The sequence below is a fragment of the Mastacembelus armatus genome, chromosome 21, assembly GCF_900324485.2.
Source record: "Mastacembelus armatus chromosome 21, fMasArm1.2, whole genome shotgun sequence".
Lineage (NCBI taxonomy): Eukaryota > Metazoa > Chordata > Actinopteri > Synbranchiformes > Mastacembelidae > Mastacembelus > Mastacembelus armatus.
Genome location: NC_046653.1, coordinates 24,525,785 through 24,547,901, shown reverse-complemented (window position 1 = coordinate 24,547,901; position 22,117 = coordinate 24,525,785). Strand labels below are relative to the sequence as shown.

At 40.9% G+C, this 22,117-nt stretch overlaps 2 protein-coding genes across 2 annotated transcripts; one reads left to right on the top strand and one right to left on the bottom strand.

Annotated features, from left to right (window-relative positions):
* Nucleotides 1-5,589: 5,589 nt before the first annotated feature.
* On the bottom strand, nt 5,590-15,760 carry dnajc10 (DnaJ (Hsp40) homolog, subfamily C, member 10). The gene is made up of 25 exons (XM_026296490.1): nt 15,603-15,760; nt 14,221-14,478; nt 13,922-14,084; nt 13,737-13,787; nt 13,337-13,419; nt 13,045-13,176; nt 12,709-12,802; nt 12,456-12,533; nt 12,179-12,222; nt 11,342-11,407; nt 10,902-10,967; nt 10,708-10,797; nt 10,468-10,578; nt 10,255-10,369; nt 9,729-9,856; nt 9,053-9,169; nt 8,848-8,949; nt 8,688-8,748; nt 8,381-8,475; nt 7,623-7,756; nt 7,152-7,205; nt 6,765-6,912; nt 6,551-6,673; nt 6,283-6,390; nt 5,590-6,205 (listed from the first exon to the last, which is right to left on the bottom strand). Exons 2-25 carry the CDS (start codon nt 14,428-14,430, stop codon nt 6,194-6,196), a joined length of 2,385 nt encoding a protein of 794 aa, XP_026152275.1. The 5' UTR covers nt 14,431-14,478; nt 15,603-15,760; the 3' UTR covers nt 5,590-6,193.
* A 1,077-nt stretch (nt 15,761-16,837) lies between these two features.
* Nucleotides 16,838-20,246, top strand: nup35 (nucleoporin 35). Its single transcript, XM_026295624.1, has 9 exons — nt 16,838-17,117; nt 17,629-17,784; nt 17,875-18,005; nt 18,420-18,477; nt 18,883-18,991; nt 19,078-19,147; nt 19,510-19,638; nt 19,730-19,852; nt 19,971-20,246. Exons 1-9 carry the CDS (start codon nt 17,105-17,107, stop codon nt 20,046-20,048), a joined length of 867 nt encoding a protein of 288 aa, XP_026151409.1. The 5' UTR covers nt 16,838-17,104; the 3' UTR covers nt 20,049-20,246.
* The last annotated feature ends 1,871 nt before the right edge of the window (nt 20,247-22,117 follow it).

Sequence of the window (22,117 nt, the reverse complement as noted above, 5' to 3'; positions counted from 1 at the left end):
AAGGTCCCTGTAAAACTCATACTCATTTAACTACAAAAAATTTTAAATTTTTCTACTAGGAATTTTAATCCATGGAGGTTTTGTGAATCTTCCTTAAGTGTAGGAAAATAATTTGTATTTTGGTGAAGAAAATTCTACAGCCCTGTGGAGGCGGGAGGCGAGAGGTGTTGAAGCTACTTGCTAAGTAAGTGTTGGCAAACATTATGTAAATAAACAATCTAGCATCATTTAGAGACTTTGTCAATTAGTTCAAAATTGAAGAAACTTATAAAGTAGGGTAATCAGGAAACTATGGGAAATGAATGTGATATAATCACTTATGGGTCCAGACAGCACCTGGTTTCACTTTGCTTTTTTTTTTGTCTTTGTCTTATTTGCATCATTTAAAAGTCAATTTTTTGTGTCCCTGGTCAGCTCTGCTGCCCTGAGGAAAAGTAGGGATTTTTATGGGATGAGGTCTTCACATTTTAACAATGAGCTCCGAGACTCTGCCGTCTCCAGGAAAGAGACTCATGCAGCAGACATTTTGACTTGTCATGGTAGGAGAAGCACATGTGGAACTAGAACCATTAACCATGTCTGTGTTCTGATCAAGTCCCAGTAAAATGTGCCAGTCAGCCATCCAGTCCCACATCAGGACTTTGAGAACTGAAGCAGCTCCCACTCATTATTTTCACAACTGTGCTTTGCCTACTGAGACAAGTCAAACGGGCCTTTTTCATTTCACTGCAACGTTGCAGCATTTCCTGCTGTCTGAACTCAAGCAGCACTGGTATTATCGCACAGTATCTGTTCATGTACACACTAACACTCAATACTACAGTACTCTTACCTGTAAACTTTCCTAACATGTCCATTTTTTTTTTTTTACTCTTGACAGCAGTTTCAACCATTAAACATGAATTTAGAAAACATGGTCAATGCTGAAGTCTGTGGGTGTTTGTGTCTGGAAGGTCAAAGGTCAACAGTGTCGATGCTGCTTCCAAAGAAAAACACAACTTTAACCATGAGGCTGTTAGTAAAGTCTGGGGCATCACATGTTGCACTTATCTGAGTGGAGCAGCATGACTTGTTTTATTTATATTCGTATATAAATATGGAAAAATGTGTTCAAATATCTTCAGTGAGGACGTGTGTGAACAGAAAATCCTTATTGTTGCCACAAATTGTTGTGTTTTGAGGAAGGTTGTGTTTTTATTAAGTGCAGGTCAAACGTGAACTACAGCCCATATTTGTTCATTACTCTTCAGTATAAAAGGGCTGAAGAGTAGCACGCTTATATACTTCTAATTTGAAGTACTTTATATACCGCTGGGTAGCTGACGTTAACTACCTTATATACTTCTAATTTGAAGTACTTTATATACCGCTGGGTAGCTGACGTTAACTACCTTATATACTTCTAATTTGAAGTACTTTATATACCGCTGGGTAGCTGACGTTAACTACCTTATATACTTCTAATTTGAAGTACTTTATGTACCGCTGGGTAGCTGACGTTAACTACCTTATATACTTCTAATTTGAAGTACTTTATATACCGCTGGGTAGCTGACGTTAACTACCTTATATACTTCTAATTTGAAGTACTTTATATACTCCTGGGTAGCTGACGTTAACTACCTTATATACTTCTAATTTGAAGTACTTTATATACTGCTGGGTAGCTGACGTTAACTACCTTATATACTTCTAATTTGAAGTACTTTATATACTGCTGGGTAGCTGACGTTAACTACCTTATATACTTCTAATTTGAAGTACTTTATATACTGCTGGGTATCTGACGTTAACTACCTTATATACTTCTAATTTGAAGTACTTTATATACTGCTGGGTAGCTGACGTTAACTACCTTATATACTTCTAATTTGAAGTACTTTATATACTGCTGGGTATCTGACGTTAACTACCTTATATACTTCTAATTTGAAGTACTTTATATACTGCTGGGTAGCTGACGTTAACTACCTATCTACCTATCCTACCTAAGTATCAGATAAATGTAGAGCACTAAAAAGTCCAAGGTTTGGCTCTGGCATGTAGTGAAGTCCAAGGATGAAGTAGCACAAAGTGGAAATACTCAAAGTACAAACACCAAATATCAGAAGTGTTATTAATGCAGTACTTAAATAAATGTATTTAGTTGCAATGCTCCAGATTTTAGACTAGGTTCCATCTTGTCTTCCTTAGAGACCGGCCTGAAACAGACTGCAGAGTTGAACCTTCAGTGTTTCTCACTGATGGGAATAAAGTTTATTTAACAAAACAGAGCAGCAGCATGAAGCACAGCCAGTGTGTTGTGTGCGTGTTAATGTGTTGTGTGTGTGTGTGTGTGTGTGTGTGTGTGTGTGTGTGTGTGTGTAGGCGTGTTTCCAGTGGTTCCTGGCTGCTAATTTCCAGCCGTGTTTTCTCAGCTGCACTTTCCACAGGAGAGAAGAGAAAATGTTTTCATGGATTTACGGCTCTTACACCTCCTGATCCTCCTCCGTTCTCTTCCTCTGCTCTCGTCCATGTTGACTTCAGCTGACCGCCTGACTGAAAACACACCTGGTGTTGGTATAAGGTGTAGTCTGTTTCTCCAGGCTGAGTGGGTCTATTCATGTTGCTGAGTGCTGACACAGCAAACACACTCTCCATTTTTGTACTGACTGACCTCATTCAACGTGGTTAAAGCTGCATTAAGTGACTTTTCAACACTAGAGGGCAGAGAGTGGGCAAACACAAACAGAAGCAGGGATTTAGGCTGCTACACCCACTCATCTGGTTCCAGAGGTTACAGCGAGAACTAAATAGAACAGCAGAGACGTGTGGTCTGGAAGGTCAAAGGTTAAGCTTCAGTCCAACATTTGCTTTAGTTCTGGTTTGGTCCAAATCTGCATTAGTGATTTAGCACTTTCTGTCCAATGTTCTCTGGTGTTTTAGTCCTGGTTTGATCCGATATTCACCAGGATTTGTTGCATTATTCTAATGGTTTAGGCCCGGTGTGGTCCACTATTTTCTGATGTCTTCATTTGAGCTTAGTTTTAAGTCTGGTTTGGTCCAATATTTGGATTCGTTTTAGCTCCTTTTGGTATGATATTCTTTGATGTTTTAATCCGGGTTAGTCCAGTTGTCATGTATAATGTTTTTTGGTGTTTTATCTGTTGAGTCAGGAGTTTGAAGTCTACAGGAAACACACACACACAGACCAATACCTTCTTTTTGACTCCCATCACCCACTGCAACACAAACTAGGAGTCATCAGGCCTTTACGCCAGAGAGCAAACAACATCCCTACCTCTATGGAGGCCAAGAGAAGGAGGACACTCACTTGAAGACAGCTCTCAAAACCTGTGGCTACCCCAAGTGGACTTTCAACAAGGCAATATCCACATCAGGCAGAAAAACAAGAGACACGGCTGAGCCTTAAGCTCCACAGAGGAAAGACCTGGTCATTCCCTATGTAGCAGGTGTTTCAGAGAGGCTTAAATAGATTTTTGGGAAACATCAGATACCAGTTCACTTCAAACCCACCAACACACTGAGACAGAGACTGGTTCACCCTAAAGACCAGACACCAAAACAAAAGAGGAGCAATGTGGTATTTGCCGTCCAGTGTAAAGAAGAATGCTCAGAACTCTACATTGGAGAAACCAACCAACCACTCAACAGGAGGATGGTCCAGCACAGGAGCAGCAGCTCCTCAGGACCACAGTCAGCTGTGCACCTCCATTTAAAGGAGACAGGACACTCATTTGAAGACAGTGATGTTCACATGCTTGACAGAGAAGATAAATGGTTTGAGAGAGGGGTCAGGGAAGCTACCTATGTCCAAGTGGAAAAACCCTCCCTTAACAGGGGTGGAGGGCTCAGACATAATCTGTCTTCAATCCACCAGGCTGCCCTTTCATCTGTTCCCAGGAAATTAAGGAACAAATCAAATGTTTTCCAGGAAGGACACACTCTGCAGCCAGTTGGTGACGACTGATCCAATAAATTACGAGTGGCCAAATAAAATATGACTGGTCTCAGAAAAACACAACTGGTCTCAGAAACATACTTCTGGTTGAATAAAATACGACTGGTCCAATAAAATATGACTGGACTCAGAAAAACACAACTAGTCAAATAATATACGACTGGTCCAATAAAATTAGACTGCTCTCAGAAAAATTTGAATGGTCTCAGAAACATACTTCTGGTTGAATAAAATATGACTGATCCAATAAATTACAACTGGTCCGCAAAATCAAGTATTTGACAGATTTTCATTGTGTACAGATGTTCCTGGTCCCCAGAAGATAAATCCTACTCACTTTACAGATCCAGTGACTTTTCTCTTATCCAGAGAAACAGCTGTTTCTCGCTGGACTGGCACAAAATTTGGTTCAGATGTTCAAGTTCCTTCTGGATAAATTCTGGCAGCAACATTTCAATTTGGGATCAAATACCTTATTATTTCACAGTAGCTGCGTTTAATCCACATTTCCATGCACTCAGTGCTGTGCTGAAACTCTGCAGACTGACTGCTCGTGTGCTCCCTGTTTCCCAGAGGAAAGACTGAACTGGAGAAACAGTGACACCAACTGGTTCAACTGGGAAAACACAACCAGTACAACCCATGAACAAGCTGCAGAATAACTAGTTTTTGTAAAATTATCACTTAAATTTTTGCACTTAATTCAGATGAAAGTTTTTTATACACTTGAGCATCAACCCCATCTTTTGTTTTCAGCAGTAATTATTACATTTACAGCTGATTAATCACTGATTAGCCAATTGACAGAAAACTAATCTGAAACTGTTTTTACAATCAATTTTTCAAGCAAAAATGTAAGAATCAGCTGTTGTTACTTGCATTTCAGTCCATTTAAAATTTTCCCATCATGCATCAGACAGGCTGCAAATCATGTCACTACAAGAAATCCTAATTAGTTTAAAACAATGACACCTACTGGTTAAAGTGGGAATTGCTTAGAAAAAAAATTAAATACCACTTCAGACAAGTTTTTACATGGTATAAAAAAAACACTTGGCTCTGTCACAACAACCTCAAATTTACAGCTTGTCATAACATACAGGAACACTTTACTTACTGTGTATATACATATATATATATATATATATATATATATATAAAAAAAAAAATTCCCGTCTCACCCCTATGGGTGGTGTGTCTTCCTCAATCTCGGGTCCTCTACCAGAGGCCTGGGAGTTTGAGGGTTCTTCGCAGTATCTTAGCTGTTCCTAGCACTGTGCTCTTCTGGACTGAGATCTCTGATGTTGTTCCTGGGATCTGTTGGAGCCACTCTCCCAGTTTGGGGGTCACAGCCCCGAGGGTGCCGGTTACCACGGTATGTATACCATATATATATATATATATATATGGTATATGGTATATATGTATATATATATCACTGCCGACAGCAGACAAGAAAATATTTTAAATGATTAATTACCAATTCTAAGGCCTGTATAAAAGTAACTTGTTGCTTCTCAACAGCTGCAGATACAATGTGAGAAGGGAACGCTGCTTAAAAGATTAAAACTTTAACTGAACACGAGAAAATGTCATAAAACAGAAAAAACACTGAACATTTCAAAATGTATAATTTCCCCGAGCCCAAATTGGCTTTATTAAATGTGTTCATTTGTCTGAGCCACAGTCCAAAACAGAAATATGAGTTACAAAGATGAGAAAAGCAGCAAATCTTCTCAATACAATATTTTTTTGCCAAAACAATTTTCCATCAACTGTTTATTGACAAACCGTTACAGCTCTATGACTTTTTGACTTCTGAGGTCTACTAGAATTAACACTGGTGGAATAAAAACTGTAGTTAAGGTTGTATAATTACTGTGAATTTAAATCTTTAACAGAAACACATAAGTTTATTCTCAAAGTCCAACAGTGTCAACATGGTTCTGTGTGCGTGTCAGTAACATGCTCACTATACAGCGTCCCACAGTTTTACTTCATAGAGTAAATACAAACAATGGAGACAAAAAGAAAACAAAAAAAACAAGGCATAGGAGTCCGGTACATTCAGCACAGCAGGTAACAGCCAGTGTCCTTGTGTCTCTGTGTTACGGCCGTGGTCTCATCTTGGAGTGCAAAGGATTGATCGTTACGCTGGACCAATCAAATCCACCCTGTCTCTCCCTGACCAATCAGATTGCTGGTCTTTCTTCTGGTACCAAGGCAGGATCATCAGAGCTCGTCCTGCGGAGAAAAAGACAAATGTCAGACTCCTTGTCACCAGATACTTTTGTTCGTACCAGATGTAAACAGAGAGTTACCTTCGGTTTGTTGTGCAACTGTGGCGACAGCTGTTGTAGTCGCTGTCTGATGATGTCAGCGATCACGTTAGAGTCCCGGCTGTTGATGTATTCCCCGCTGTGTTCATGCTGCCAACAGACACACACACAATTTCACATCTTTTACACCATGAAAACTTTCTGCACATCGAGCCTGATGACCCGTTATGACTCTTAAGGTTTCATGAACCCAAATGTTTTTTCAATAATACTTCTGTGAAAATGCTGCCTTTTGTGTCTGTGTCCTCACCCTCCTTGTTCCCATATACGGGTAAAATCTGACGGTTGGGTAGGCGGTGATTCCAGCTGACTGACAGGTCTGGTAGTGAGCCTGACAGTCCACCTTCCCTGCTCGAACCTCCCCTTTAAGAATCTGTCAGTCACACAAAAACATCCTTGTAAGAGCCTGAACCACAAAGAACCTCTTTCAAGAACATGTATGTATATGTTTCACGTTGTCTCACCCGAGCCAGGACCTCAAACTCGGGGGCAAAGTGTTGACAGGGTCCACACCAGGGGGCGTAAAAATCTATAACCCAGTGATCCTGACCCAAGAGAACCAGAGACCTGAAGGAGTCTGGAGTCAGGTCCACCGATGCTCTGGGTAAAGAACTGTGCACACACAACATTATTTGTTGTACTATCCCTTTAAAAAGGTGCTTTTGTTCAGTCTGTGTTCTCTGTTCAAGCTGAACCAACCAACTTTAGAAATCTGGACTCAGATGGTTTATTTAGACTTCATTCACAGGAACAGTCCATTGGCACTGTCAGCAGTAACCTTTCTACCAACAGGATCGAAGAGAAAGAGTAATGAAAACAGAAAGAACGAAAAAAAAAGATCTGTGTCTCACCTGAGTGCCCATGTCCTCAGTGAATGAGCATCTCTGTGCCAACCATTATAACTCCTGCAGAGGCAGACAGATCAGTATTAGGATCAACAGCCCAAACAACCAGCATTTGAATAATGCCAGCACTCACATTCAGAAGGGTCTGATGTGTTGTTGATGTGAGCATGTGATTGAAACAGACAAGGACCCAAAACAGAACCCTGAAGAACTCCACAGTTAATCAGCATTTTTAATTGTTATCCAATATTTAAATCTCATGACCTTTAACTTAAAAACAGTCTTTTGTAGGATTTCTAATGGGCCAAATGTGCCAACACAGTGATGTGATCAAACCTGCAGCAGAGAGCAGCTGACCCATATGGTCCAATGCAGATTGAATATGTTGTAAATGTGGTTCTCAACACATCAGAGTGTGCACATTATGTAAACCTGCTTCTTTACATAGAAACAAGGATTGTAAAGTGTGATACATACGTGTAGCGATCTGGCTGCCGGGCGTTTCCTGGGTACAGTCGGATTTCTGGGTAGGCCCTCACACTCTGACTCTGACAGAATGACTGAAACTGCTGACAGTCAACTGAACCAACCAGGATCTGACCCGACAGCATCTGGATGGTGAGAGACCAAAAAAAAGACACACAGGCTAGATGAGTTACACTCACATAACATTCACCAGTCGTACCGGTTAATTCTTTGTTTCCAGTAAGCTCAGTGATTTATTTTAGTTCCTATTAGTTTTGTGCAGACGACACTACAGAGACATAGTGCTTTTGGACTGTGGGAGAGCCCCCGTAGTCAGTTGATGTTATTATTCCAATTATTTTGTCTTACATTGATAATGTCAAGTTTGTCTGAGTCTGACCTGTTACTTTTTTTGAAGCTTAAATCCCCAAAACAATTTTACTCAGAGCTTGATTTTAAGTTTTTATGCAAACATCAACAACAACAGTAAAAATAATCATAATGTCTATAAGTAAAAAGTAGAAAATACAGCAGTTTAAATAGTAGAATAGCACGTTTTACAGAAATCTTCGTAAAGAGACAGTGTGTCTTTCTGATCTGATGATTTCTGTAAACTGGTTTGGGTGTCCATAGCTGCAGGCCTGTTTTCTATTAGTATTTGTTCATTTCTCTCAGGACGTTGTGTGGCAGTCATTATTACTTTGTGCTGTTTTTTTCTACATATTCCAGCTGTTTCTGCTCTGTGGTGGTGTATGGAGGGTGCACAGTACCCTGGCCATGCGTCTCCACTCCGGCATCAGAGCCTGACAGGGTCCACACCAAGGAGCGTAGAAATCCACCGCCCAGATCTGCCCATCAGCTCGACCTGCAACAACACAGGACAGGAAACAAAGCAGGGAAGATACATGATCTGTAACAGCTATAAAGTAGGTAACAGTTTTAACAGCTGCACAAAACACTGAAACATCCTCCCTTCCTCTGGACTATTTCTGAGCTAAGAGGTAAATTGTCAGCTAGGGGTGTAACCATCCCCGAGTCTAACAGTCAGCACCAGAACTTTGTCAGGAGTAGTTTTACCTTTAACTCTCTCTGTGAAGCTGGAAGGATCCAGGACCACCACAGATGGACTGACCAGATCCTGCAGAGACAAAAGTTGTTCATGAAAAGTCTGCAATCATCATTTTTAGGAACAGTGCGTGTTGTGTAGTGTTGGTATGCAATTAGCAACCAGGTCTACCTGTATGAACTCCAGGATTCCGTCAGCTGAATGCTGACCTTCATATTCATGAACAGAGGAGCCGTTAAAAATCACTGTGGTGGGATACGCCTGAATATTATACTGAGAACAGAGAGAAAAGCAGAAAATGATCAGCCCCTCTGTGGCAGGTACCTGTCTCTGGCTCATAATTACTGGTACAGATATGATATGTGTGTGTGTTTACCATAGAGCAGAGGTTGTGGTGAATGGTACAGTCCAGAGTGCCAAACCTCATCTGTCCAGCCAACTGGATGGAAGCTTTTCTCAGCTCAGGCAGTAAAGCACGACATGGAGGACACCACTACATGTGAAATTAATATTTTAGCAGAGGAAATCACACACACTGCTTTTAATACATGGTCAGGTCAAGTCTCAGGCTCTTGTCTCTCACAAGCCTGAAGCTTGTAGGCATGTTTAACATTAGACCTAAAATAATTCACAAACACTGTAACACTGAAGCAGAACAGTTTATTCCTGCCTGCCTGCAGTGACTTTCACTGTTTGTTTTGCAGGTGTAACACCGTCACTAGCCCTGAAGGCAAACAGGGAGTCAGACAGGCTTTATCATCGACTGTGAAAGGATCTCTCAAGCTTATCAGAAATGACGTGGCATATCCACACGTCTGCTTACGATCAAGAGGATGTGAGATATGAGACACTTTTTCTATTGCTGTGCTTCTCGGGCGATCTGGGACCCATCTCTCTAAGATAACTGGATATTGGGGAACGTGGTCCACCGCCTTGTTTGGTGGGGGGAGTAGACTGACTGATACAGGTACAGTATGACTGTATGACTGCTGAGAAGCAGAGGGTCAGTAATTTCTAACACATAGTACACAAAGCCTTGGTTAGTTACAAACCGGGGCAAAGAAGTCGACCACCCAGGGCTCCTTTCTGTCTGAGGGGAAGTTGTCGGGCCTCAGCGTCGTCACATAAGCGCGAACACTGTCCCTTGCAAAACCCACGATGTTGTACAGTACATCTTTACCTACAATCAGACAGGCAGGGGTTAGAGAGACAGATAGGAGAACTAGGGCTAGAACAATCAGAAGATTCATCAATTAATGAATTGGCAGAAAATTAAACTGCAAAATACTTTAGTGATTCAGTGATTTTAACTTCTCAAATATAAATATGTGTAGCCTTCTGTGATGTCACCTCAGGCTGTGGAAAACTCTCACTTTAGAGACCAAACAGTTGGCGTATTAATCGAAGAATATAACTGACAACTTAATTAACGACCAGAACCAGTCGCATATTATCAAATCTGAATCTATTTCCAAATCTATCAATGCAATCTAAATCCTTTCAAATTATCTAATGATTGTTGGGAATGAAAATGTTATTTCACTCAACAAGTAAGTTCAGTCTAGTTTTCGCACTGACCGTGGTGGATCTCAAAGTCATGGATTCCCATTCCTTTGAAGACGGCCACACAGGGTTTGTGGATGTAGAGAGACTGACACAACTCTGCGTCTGCGATACAGTTTACTCTGCCAACCTGGAGAAACAGTCAGTAAATCGTTCAGTCAGACAGGCAGGCAGACAGACTCAGACATGCAGACAGACAGACAGACAGACAGACAGACAGACAGGTACCTGTATGTGGTCACTTCTGAGGAAAGCTTGCAGCTTCTTGTATTCGTTGGAAGCAGTGCTTTTGTCTCCAAAGGTAAAACTGATTAACCAGCGATGATGGGCCAGCTTCCTCTGGAGAAAAGAAGTTAAAAGTTTTTAGTTCAATGTGCACTACAGTGTGAACTGTACCTGAAAACTATAGAGTATTTTTGAGTATTTGTAGCATGGACAGTAGTGCTGACCATCGTGTAGAGTGTGTACCTGGAAGCTGTCACTGCTCAGCAGTTCCAGATCAGGCAGATGGTTGATGACCTGACTGTAAAGTTCTTTACTGTCCAGAGTATTCAGCCACTGCAATTTATACACATTACATCAGTACTGCAGTAATACACAAACCATTCTACAGAGAATACTACATGGTCCATGTATAGACAGCAGCATGTTCTGTCTCTTACCAGTACACTGCCCTGCTGATCCAAAGTACTTCCAGGGGGGAACAAAGCAGTTGCTCCACTGGTCACCTGAAAAACATAAAAAAGGATTACACACATAATACTAATGCTGAACCACAAAATAAACCAATGCTAAGGCTGCTGCTGCTGCTGCTGCTGCTACAACAGCTAGAGTTGCTGCTGTGAATACTTTTGTTACCTGAAAGTGAATCCAAAAGAATTCAGAGCAGCTGAGTACATGGCATACTCAGAAACAAAATCACTCTCTGATACTTTGCAGATGACACCCTGATTTATTTTACATATAAACTGTTGCCACATGTCTCTTCAGTAACACAGGAACAATGGCCACCAACAGAGAGATGAGTTTGTTCCATGAAGTGTAACATGTGCGTCTCTTATAGTAGTAATATCTGTAGTATTGCAGTATAACCAAGCCTTACATGGAAACTGCCACAGAGCTGTTCCTGTATGGTGCAGTCCATCCATCCCACCTTAACCAGACCATCCTGAAAACAGACATATAAGAAAACACAATTGGCCAAGCACACATGTTCATGAACTCTTCCTATGATTTGAACCAACAGAGAATTTATTTAGTCAATAATAATACAACAGCAGTACTGCAGTAACTGTCATATAAGTCAGAGACTGTAACCAGTGACGGTCGTTCTCAGCGTCTGGAGCTGGTTTTTGGAAAAAGACGGGCCTCCCATTGTTGGTGAGGAAGAACCATGTGAGCCAGGTCAGCGCTGTGGCTCCCTGCTGGGTTTTTAATAGTTTTTGGACAACAATGGAGGTCTACGGCACAGACCCATAAGCTGAACCAGGTTCTGGATTCACACACGTTATTACGCTGACGACACCACATTCATTGGTGCTGTCAGTCTCTAGATGGGATTTGTGCCTTGTTCATTAAATACAAAACCAGATGATCAACATCTAAAAGTGAATTTCTACCTCTGATACCCTAAAAGCTCAGGAGGTTTATTGTTATTTAACCCAACACGGTGGTGCTTAGATAACCACATTAATGAGCCAAGCCATTATTAAAACTGCTTGATCAGTTACTGTCACCCCCAGAGCTGAGTCAGACTGACTCTTTATTGGATGATGATCAAGACAATACAGTCTCATTAACAGCACTAAACAGTCTTATTAAGTCAATGGCTTTGTTTCTTCTGACAACAGCAGCAGATATCCATAAGTACGTGGAGGCTCTCTCTCTGTTATGAACATCTGCGGGCAACTCAGAGATACTATTATTACTGTGTTCTCACCAGCATTCCTGCCAGCTTCTGTCTTGTTCTTGGCTCCAGACAATCTGAGCAAGAGGGAGAGACAGACAGAAACATTAGTAACGCAGACAAGAGAAGTACTGTGACCGAGGATGCATCCAAGTATTTCACCGTGGAATGATTCATGACTCTTCTCCTAAATATGTGCATGTGAGCAACACATGCACACGCAGAGAAAGGAGTGATAATGTGACAGAACATCTTTTACAGTCCATACATAAACTCTGTGCCACGAAAGGATCATCAACTCATGTGTTACCTCCAGTGTCAAAGCAGAATGTAATCAGCCAGCCAAGCCCTGATGCAAACGCACTCTCTATCTCGCTGAACACGTTACCTTAAAAACAACACACACACACACACACACACACACACACAGGTCAGATCACAGAGAATAACAAAAACCTGCCTGATAAACAGACTGAATTCCAGCTCATTCATTCTGATTCAGTGAGTAAATCGGCTGTGACCAGGCTGGAACCAGGACACATGTAAGCTGTAAAGTGGTTTACCTTGCCAGAGCTGAGTGACAGTTGTTGTGATAAACTGCATGGAGAAACGGACCAGGTTGTCTTTAGTACGCTCCCCAGTAAACTTCTCTGGTTTCTGTTGACAGACAGAAGTGTCAAAGACAACTAAACAGGACAGGAAACACAGGCAACACATTAATCAAGTCCAAATCATGAAGGAGTCTATCTTGCTTTTGGGTTCACTGTTAATATGAAGGAGGATGGCAGAAAATTCTCAACACCACTGAGTTAACTATTGAGATTCTCCTTCACTCACCTCAGTCAATCATATGATCAATAAGGAAACAATCAATAAAAGCACACAGTCAGTAAACCAACCTGCCCTGCTCTGTATATAAACAGACTGGGGTAGCTGCTGATGCCTTTCCTCCTGCAGAGATGGTTGTTGTCTCCACAGTTCACCGCTCCAATCCTGATCACCCCATCCATCTCCTTGGCAAACTCCCTCCACTGAGAGACAAACAGGTGCTCTTTTACTTCCACTCACTAATTTTTGTCTCAGTAATGATCAGCTACTGCTCATTTCAAACAGCTGTGTGTGTCCAGTGTGTTTAGTTTGTGCCCAGCATGGATCTGAGCGGGTTTATGATGTCTTTTATTGTTAGGTTACCGTTGGAGCCAGCTCGTGACAGTGTGAGCATCGTGGGAAATAGAAGTTGATGAACCAGATTTCTCCAGAGTTCACAGCAGCCTCTGTAAAACATACACAGTCACTATCTGTCGACTCTCCGGTCTCACACATAACACAGCTTTTTTCTGGCACTGCACAGTCATGAAGGTGATGCTTAATAAAAAGAGGCAAATGTATGTAACACTAGAGATAACGTCTGGATTAAGCCACATTATTTATTTGGTTTGCAAAATCAATTCTGCTAAGGTTTAGCCACCCTGGCTGCTCCAAATGTTTGCACACGAACACACTTAGTGCTGCACCCACTTGCTCTAGGAACGCTGCATTGAATTCAAAGTTAGTTTGGAGGTGTGAAAAATGTGAAAATAGTCGCTCTCACCAAAATCTCCACTGTCCAATGTGATGATCTCAAAATCGTCATCATAGATACCTGGACAGAAATAAACCTTTAAATAGGAATGCTTCTTTCTTCACAGTCCTAAAGCTTCAATGGCACAGTGTTAAAGCACAGACTAAACAACACAGTGGTTACATATAATACGCATGTTTACTGTAGAGACTTACCGAAGTCATAGCGGTAAAAGTTCCAGCTTTCATATCGTCCTCCCTGCTGTTCGTCCAATCCCTTTTCTCCATATTTATCATATTTCTTCCTGAGGTCTTCATCCTTCAAAACCTCATAGGCCCGATTCACCTGCAGGAACCTCTCATGGGCTGAAGGATCACCCTGAAACAAAACAATTTTACCAAGGTTTAGGCGCTGGTGTTTTACACGGGGTTTCTATATGGTGTGTACAGATATTTCAGGGTGAATCAGTAGCTGTGTCCCAGTTAATGTTTTGGGGCTTCTCGGACTAACTCACAGGGTTTTTGTCGGGGTGCATGGTGAGTGCCAGCTTCTTGAATGCCTGTCGTATCTCTCTGGTCGTGGCCTCCCTGTTGATTCCCAGTAGATCATAGTAATCGCGGCTCTCTGCCCAAACTGCCACGTGCAGCATGGTGAGAAGCAGCAGCGGCAACATAAGCCGAACAGGGTGAGACCACTGAACCCCGAGGACAAATCTGCACCCCATCACCAGATCTCGCAGTACAACCACAATAACCAGCTACAACCACAGGAACTGGAAAACACACGGACAAACATTTTTCTTTACTTTCTGTGCAGATGAGCAGGTAAATGCTACCAGGCTTACTGGTAACAAATAACTGGCTTAAATTAATAAACTAAATGAGGAAGAAGGTAGATTAGACCACGATTCCAACCAGTCATGCCAGTTTAATTACGAACTATGCAAACCAGAGACAATACCCATGTATGTTGATATATAATTTATTTTTTGTTCAGTACTTCCTAGGAGTATATAACACTATTTCCTTGTAACATTAACACAATGTGGAACCCAGAAAGAGCAGCTTTAAAGCACCAAAATAAACAGATTTATTCATTCATTCAGTCATTCATTATCTGTAGGTGCTTAGTCCTAATTGGGGTTAAACAGATTCATACAAATTCATAATTAGTAAACATTCATTTTAGATTTTTGGGCTAAGTCTTGCCCAGTAGGAGCTGATGTTCTTCCTACTTACTGTAGCAGCTGTAATGACGAAAATCCTCTCTAGTTTAGTACAATCCCTAACCAGTGCAGAAACACTTAGAAATAACATTACCACCAGGTAAGAGACATATCTAATTACAATTACCACCAACAACAAACTGTTTTATTCTGCGCAGAACAAAAACAAGCCTGTGTGTCCAATGGGTCCGTTAAAAGACATGTTAGATGAGCAGCAGGACAAGCCACACGCCACAGTGGATTACACATTCATAACAACACTCTGTTTAACCAGGGTGTTGCACAAAGTCATTTCCCCCCACAGGTAAACTCAAATACCATTTTGCTCTAAGGTTCAGGGAGAAAAGCTAAACTAAGCTAAGCTAGCTAACGGTAAAGTCTGTTGGACACCCTCCCGATGTGATTAGTTTCCACCACGAAAAAAGAATTTAAATAAGAAATAAAAGAGGACAAAACAAGCAATCAGAGCTGAATGTGTGAAATAATGCTATACTGTTATAATGTGTGAGTTAATGCTATAATGGGGCCACTCAGCAGCAATATTACTCTTGCTAGGCTAAGCTAGCTGTAATTAGCTGGTTAGCTTCACCACGACATGAAGCTTAATGTGGTGAAAATAAAACTCACATTCATGCAACGTCAAGCCAAGTTTTAAAAAGCAGCTTTATTACCTCAGGCTCGTCCCGACTTCTAAAAGTCTGCAGATCCGCATCAGAGTCCGGCTCAGACCGGGATCAAGTTCTACACAAAAACAATAGAATTTCTGTTTCCGCTCTTGGCATTTCACAATAAAGTCCGCACAGATCGCAAGTAACGGACTGGTGGCGAAATCGTTCAGGTGTTGATGTTTTTTGAGTAATAAATGTATTGTTTTATTTAAAAACAGAAAATAGTACAAAATAAAATATTCACATTGATTTCTTTATCCAGCCAACAGACCAGAAAACAATGTTATTTAAAAGAAATTATGGAAATGCAGTTTTTATCTGCCAATTAACTTTCTGTAAATCGACTAGTTGATTAACTGGCCAGTCGTTTCAGTTGTACTGTCATTGTGTTTACTGCTGGAGAACTTTATGCCAAAGCACCATATTTACATTTTTAGGTTATTTTTTTATGCAAAGAGACTTCGAAGGTCTGGTTTTGGCTTTTACAATAACCACAGAAAACCATTTTTGAAACTGTAATTTTATTTTATTTTACTTTGTTTTATTCTGTTCTATTTTATTGCAATGTAGTTGATTTTGTTCTATTGTGTTCTATTTTATTTCTAATTTATTTTATTTTATTTTGTTGTCTACGTAAAGCCTAAATAGTTGGTGCGTTCAGTAACCCACGTTTATAAATTGGCCGATATTAGGTAATGTGTTAGGTATTATGAAGTGGAATATGATCGATGTTAATTACTACAGCATAGTAATTACATGCTGAACGAGCAACTAACCACATGTCATAATATTGTTTTGAGCTGTAACACGTTACTGGTTTATTTCACAATCGAATATATTTTGTAAAATGCACATTTTATTTGTGAATGTGAATATTGATATTTTCCTGAACTTTCACCGAGACACAATTAACAGAAAGAATTAAAAACTTTATGCCAGCTGGTGTTTTTATCTGGACAAAATTTAGATTTTAAATAGTCTTATAATGACGATGTATACTAGTAATCTACTAAAGCAATAGATTACAGTAACCTGGCAAATTAAAGTTAACTAAGGTTCATTTTTTTAATCCAAGTGTATCTTAAGACAATGACGTTTATTTGTGCGTTGAAACGGTGGACATGTCCAAGAAAAACCTTAATACGCATCAAACAAACAAATAAATCTTCTCAAAAAAGTGTTAATTACGTAACTTTCCTGAACGTCTCATACGGTGACAATTTCCCAATGCGCCGGAAGTGGCCTTGTTAGCTGCGGTGCTGATAGCGACAGCTTGCTCCAGCAGCAGCTGTGAGCTCCCTAAAAACTCAGCACCGGATTGAGCCATATAGTCTTAATTTAATTATTAGGCTGCTGTCTGTTGTCATTTAGCTCCACGTAAGCAGACCTTTTAGTTACAATAAGTTATAGTGACGAATCGGTTAGTTTGCTAGCCGCGGGAGCTAGCTGCTCGTCGCGTCATTTCCTCCTTTTGAAACTCGCGGCCAGAAAGTCACAAAGCAGAGATGGAGTTACAAGGTAATCCAACTTCTGTCATTTCTGCTTTCATCTGTGTGTTTATCAGTCACCTGCCTGCCCTAACAACCTGTCAGCGGGTCCTAAGCGGCTCTTGTGTTTACATGTGCTGGTCACAAGCTGAAGCTAGTTGATCTTAATCGTTTTGGAGCTGAGGCTTTTTCAAAGATAAGTCTTATAATTTGCTTTCAGATTTCTCCGATAGAAGAGTGTGTTAGTTCCCTTTGGTCGTCATCAACTGTAAACTTAACATTTGTGCGTGTTGGACTGTTGGTCAGACAAAACCTGACATTTAAACATGAACTATTTTCTAGTATTTCATAGGTACAACAAATAATTAGCAGTCACTGTGAGATGCAGACCTAGAAAGACGCACACAGACAAACACTCTGACTCAGGACAGTTTTGTATTTTCATTGGGCGCCACTTCAGCCCAGTAGTTAAGTCATAAAGGTTTACTGTGACCACTTGTCTAGACACAGTTTAAACCAGTCTGACTGTTCCTGTCTCACAGTGGGAGCTGAACCGATGACCCTGGGCTCTCCCACCTCTCCTAAGCCGACCTCTGGAGCTCAGTTTCTGCCTGGCTTCCTGATGGGCGACCTGCCGGCTCCAGCTAGTCCCCAACCACGGGCGTTCAGCCTGGGTACGCCGATTGCAGAGAGCACAGGTAGGCGTTGAGGTCAGCAGGTAGATTCACCTCCTGGTCAGTTGGCTGATTGCTATTGATTCCATAAGTTCATTAATTTTGTCTTCTTAGGTGGTGGTGGAGGAGGATCTGCCCCACAGCCCATTGTCCCCACCCCCAAAGATAAAAGTGGTGCCCCACCTGTTCGCAGTATCCATGATGACCTGGTTACTGTGGCAACACCCCTCCACACACACAGGCAGGTTAGTGCAACAGGCACAGTCTGACTGATGGAGTCCATCTTTATCCTGGAAGTCACTCATGAAGGATAACTTTGATTTATTTCTTTTGTGGTGTATTTCCCCACACTGTTAAGATAATATCACACCGCACTCACTAACTCAGAGCTGCATTTATGTTTCTGTGTGGTCGTGTTTATTTGAAGTAGATAGTGTTGATTACCTGGCTTATTGGTCAATAGTATTATGGGACTAGACTGTACCTATGCTTAGATAGTTTAGATGAGATTTCATAAAACTTTGGTTATTTCTTCTAACATTAGTGGGAGTAATTCTCAAAATATTTTTATCCACAGACAGGGCGCCAGACAAAACATTTGTGTAGAAATTTTCTTTAAAAAGGTCATTAAAAAACTCTTTCTCTCTGTCTCTGTTCAGTCTTTTCCGGTCATGCAGACTCCTCTGTCTGCACGTCAGGCCTCAACTCCAGGAACAGGTACACAGTGGTACTACTGGTACCAACTATTCTACTGTTCTGTAGTGATTTCAGTCAGTGCCACTGCTGCTGATGCACTATACAGCCAAGAATCATTTAAAATAATACTTTTGCCTGCATTTTCAAACATTAAAAAATATTTTCAAATGAAAGTTTATTCCTGACATTAAGTTCAGTGTTAGTGATCATAATTTTCAGTTTCAGTAGACACTGTCACAGAGATGTTAATTCAAATATAAGTTTTAGTATTGACCTCAGATATCTCTCAGTATTTCCAAATTTTGTAAACGTGCCAGTGTCACCAAGATACAATTTATGGCTCAGCTGTATTGAACTGCATCAACTGTGTAGGTGTACCTAATAAAGTGGCCTGTGCTGTATTCATCTGTCTGTTTCTGTCTCCAGGTGTGCAGCAGATGTGCCTGTCTCCAGCTCAGATAGATCCCTTCTACAGCCAGGGAGAGTCTTTGTCATCTGATGATCAGTTGGACCAGACCTGGGTCACTGTGTTTGGGTATTTATATTGTTAAATATAACACTGCTATGTTACTTAATATACTGTGAGTACATGTACGTGTAAATGGACTGTGTGTTTGTCAGGTTTCCTCCAGCTTCAGCCTCCTACATCCTGCTGCAGTTTGCTCAGTACGGAAACATCCTCAAACACACGGTGAGGTTCTCAGAGATCCAGTTTGGCCCAGTGTGATGTTAGGAACCAGGACTGGTGTTACATTTGATTCATTTTACATGCTATTTTAGCAAACTGTTAAAATAAACAAAGAACCAAATGAGCTGTGTAATTTGTGCAAGGTTTTGTGGGGGAAAACGAGTTAAGACAATTATATTTACAGCATCATAATCACATAAATCACACCTTTGGAGGAAATTGTTTGATTTGATCGTTGCACAAATAATGATGTTGTTCTTGTAGCACCAACCTGTGCATGGTGGCAGTTTAGGAGCTCAGTGGTGTTCACACCGGAGCCAATTACATGTCACTTGGATAGACGTGTATTGATGATGTATTCACAGATGGCGTCTCCCGGTAACTGGATGCACCTGCAGTATCAGTCCAGGCTTCAGGCCAGGAAAGCTCTGTCAAAGGATGGAAAAGTGTTTGGTGATGCCATCATGGTGGGAGTGAAACCCTGTATAGACAAGGTCAGTACCTGTTTTTACCTACCTGTCCATCCACCTGTCTGATTTGTCCTCCTCACCAGGTGACACTGTTCCCCCCCTCTGTCTCTCTCAGAGTGTGATGGAGAGCAGTGAAGCTGTCTCTACTCCCCTTTCCTCCTCTGCACTCCCCTCCACACCTCGCTCCGCCATCAGACCGCTCAGCGCTACCTACAGGAGCTCCGGCAGCGACTATCAGGTGACCTCTGCTTTCCAGGTTTTCTTTTTGAGTCACTTTGATAATCAGCTGCTTTGATTTGAATTTGGAGAAAGCAGCTGCTAGTTGACTTTAGAAGTCCATCTGTGTGTGTTTTTAGGTTTTGGCAGACCGACAGACGCCCAGGAAGGACAACAGCTTTGTTTCCAAAGCTATGGAGTACATGTTTGGCTGGTGACATTACACAGTGCATGATGGGACACCTGCAGTTTTGGAGGAGAGAGGAGAATCAGTGGACAGAGGGATGAACTGATGCACTACAATGTGTGGGTGTGTTTGTGTGTGAGTGCTGAGGATCTTTCTTTCTCTGTCGTCTTTTATAATCAGTTTTTTAGTGTCTTTGTCCAAATAAAGTTTTCCCTCTGGTTTAAACTGAGTGAAGCTCATGTCTCATTCAGAGCTGCAGTCTGAGGCTGTTCAGAGCAAAACAGCCACATGCTCACATTTCCCTGACTTGTACATGTAACCACCTCTTCTCTTGTGGCATCACTTTCTGCCAGGTTTTGAACCCTGACTTATTTATTTCAGTTTGTCTTTGAACAGAATATACTGTGAAATAAAACGGGGTCTGATGGACATATTATATTGACGCGGAAATACTGATCACTGCAAACTGAATTTTTTTTCAGACACTAATGGATCTTTTACTGTTTATGAATAATTACTTTTTTATCAAATCATGTTAACTGATGACAGAAATTATGAATTTACAGATATATTTGCCACATATATGTATTTGTGTGACAACATTGTGGACTGTGCTGTAAATGTGAAAATTATTTTGTCCACCAGATGGAGCCAAAGGTCCCACACAAACCTGAAGAAGTTCATTATATAAACCGCACATTTTGAACTGTTGAATCAAAACACCTGGAGCTCCACTGTTTCCAAAAACAGAAGAGAGGAGCAACATCAACATATATTTAGTTTCAGCACAGTGGATTAATTGACCAGTCCCTACCTCACACCTACTCTGCATTTTATATCAAGTTAAGCAACATTTTTCAGAGCAGGCAGGTGCGCCTCCATGACTAATGGATGATGACTAACGAAGCTGACACATGCAGCAGTCGGCACAAATACACGTACTGATGCTACTACTTAAATAACCAAGGATGAGTACTCAGGTCTTTGCATTCAAAGTTGTACTGAAGTGCAACAAATATATAAAAAAAGTAATTGTGATGCAGAGTGGCCCATTTCAGAATAATGCGTTGATTATGTTATTCCGCTTATTGATTTGTTCATATGTTCATTACTTTAATGTGGCTGATAAAAAACTGAATCTGCAAAGGAACAGATTTAGTTAACAGATTTGATGCAGCAACAAGTATACTACCTCTCTCAGTAACATTAAAATTTCACAAAATAGAAATTCTCAGGAATAGAACAAGTCCCTAAAAATTGTACGTGGCCTGGTGTACTTAACATTCAACCACAGGCAGAAAGACTCAAAGTGTAACTATGACTCAGGTTTATGTAAAAGCAGGTGTGACAGTCATCTTGTAAATGTTATGTACTCAGAGGACATTATTTGACCTGAGGAGAAAGAGTCAGGGGTGGGGGGGCATTTCAGAAATCTCTCACCAGTTGGCCTTTCTCCTTGTAGCCAATTACCTCTGGTGTATCTTATCCCTGCAGCATATGGTCTCCTTAGGCCTGACTGTCCTGGTACGTCATACAGCAGGGGGTAAATGACTGGACCAGGCCTGACAGGTTGCACTGTATGCAGAACAGAAGGCAGATGGGGGGAGTGGGAGAGATGGAGGAAGGTATGGAAAGGCTTTGGCCCAGCTTATGCCCTCCTGACCTTATAGAGGACATTTTAAACCATGATCATATATTCCATTTTGAACAAGTCTGTGAAACAGCCTGTAAATAATTATATATACACACAATATAAAAGCCTAATCTGATGAGACTTTGGTGTATCACTTGTCTCTTCTCCCTCTGTGTGAATGTTATCGCTGAGTAAATGCACCTATTTCCATTGTTTTTGTGGTAGGGAGGAAGTGTTTGATCCATCTTCACAGGGCCATAATCTTTATATGCATTATCACACTGTTTACCTTAGATTGTCACTCTGTTTATCCAAAGTGTGAACTTACAACTGATGTTTGTGTCATGTGACTTTAATTAATTATTCAAGGTTTTAAAAGTAATATTTTCAGCTGATGTGTCCTGATGAAAAACATAATGCAATAAAGAATATTATTATTATTATTATTATTATTATTATTATCGTTA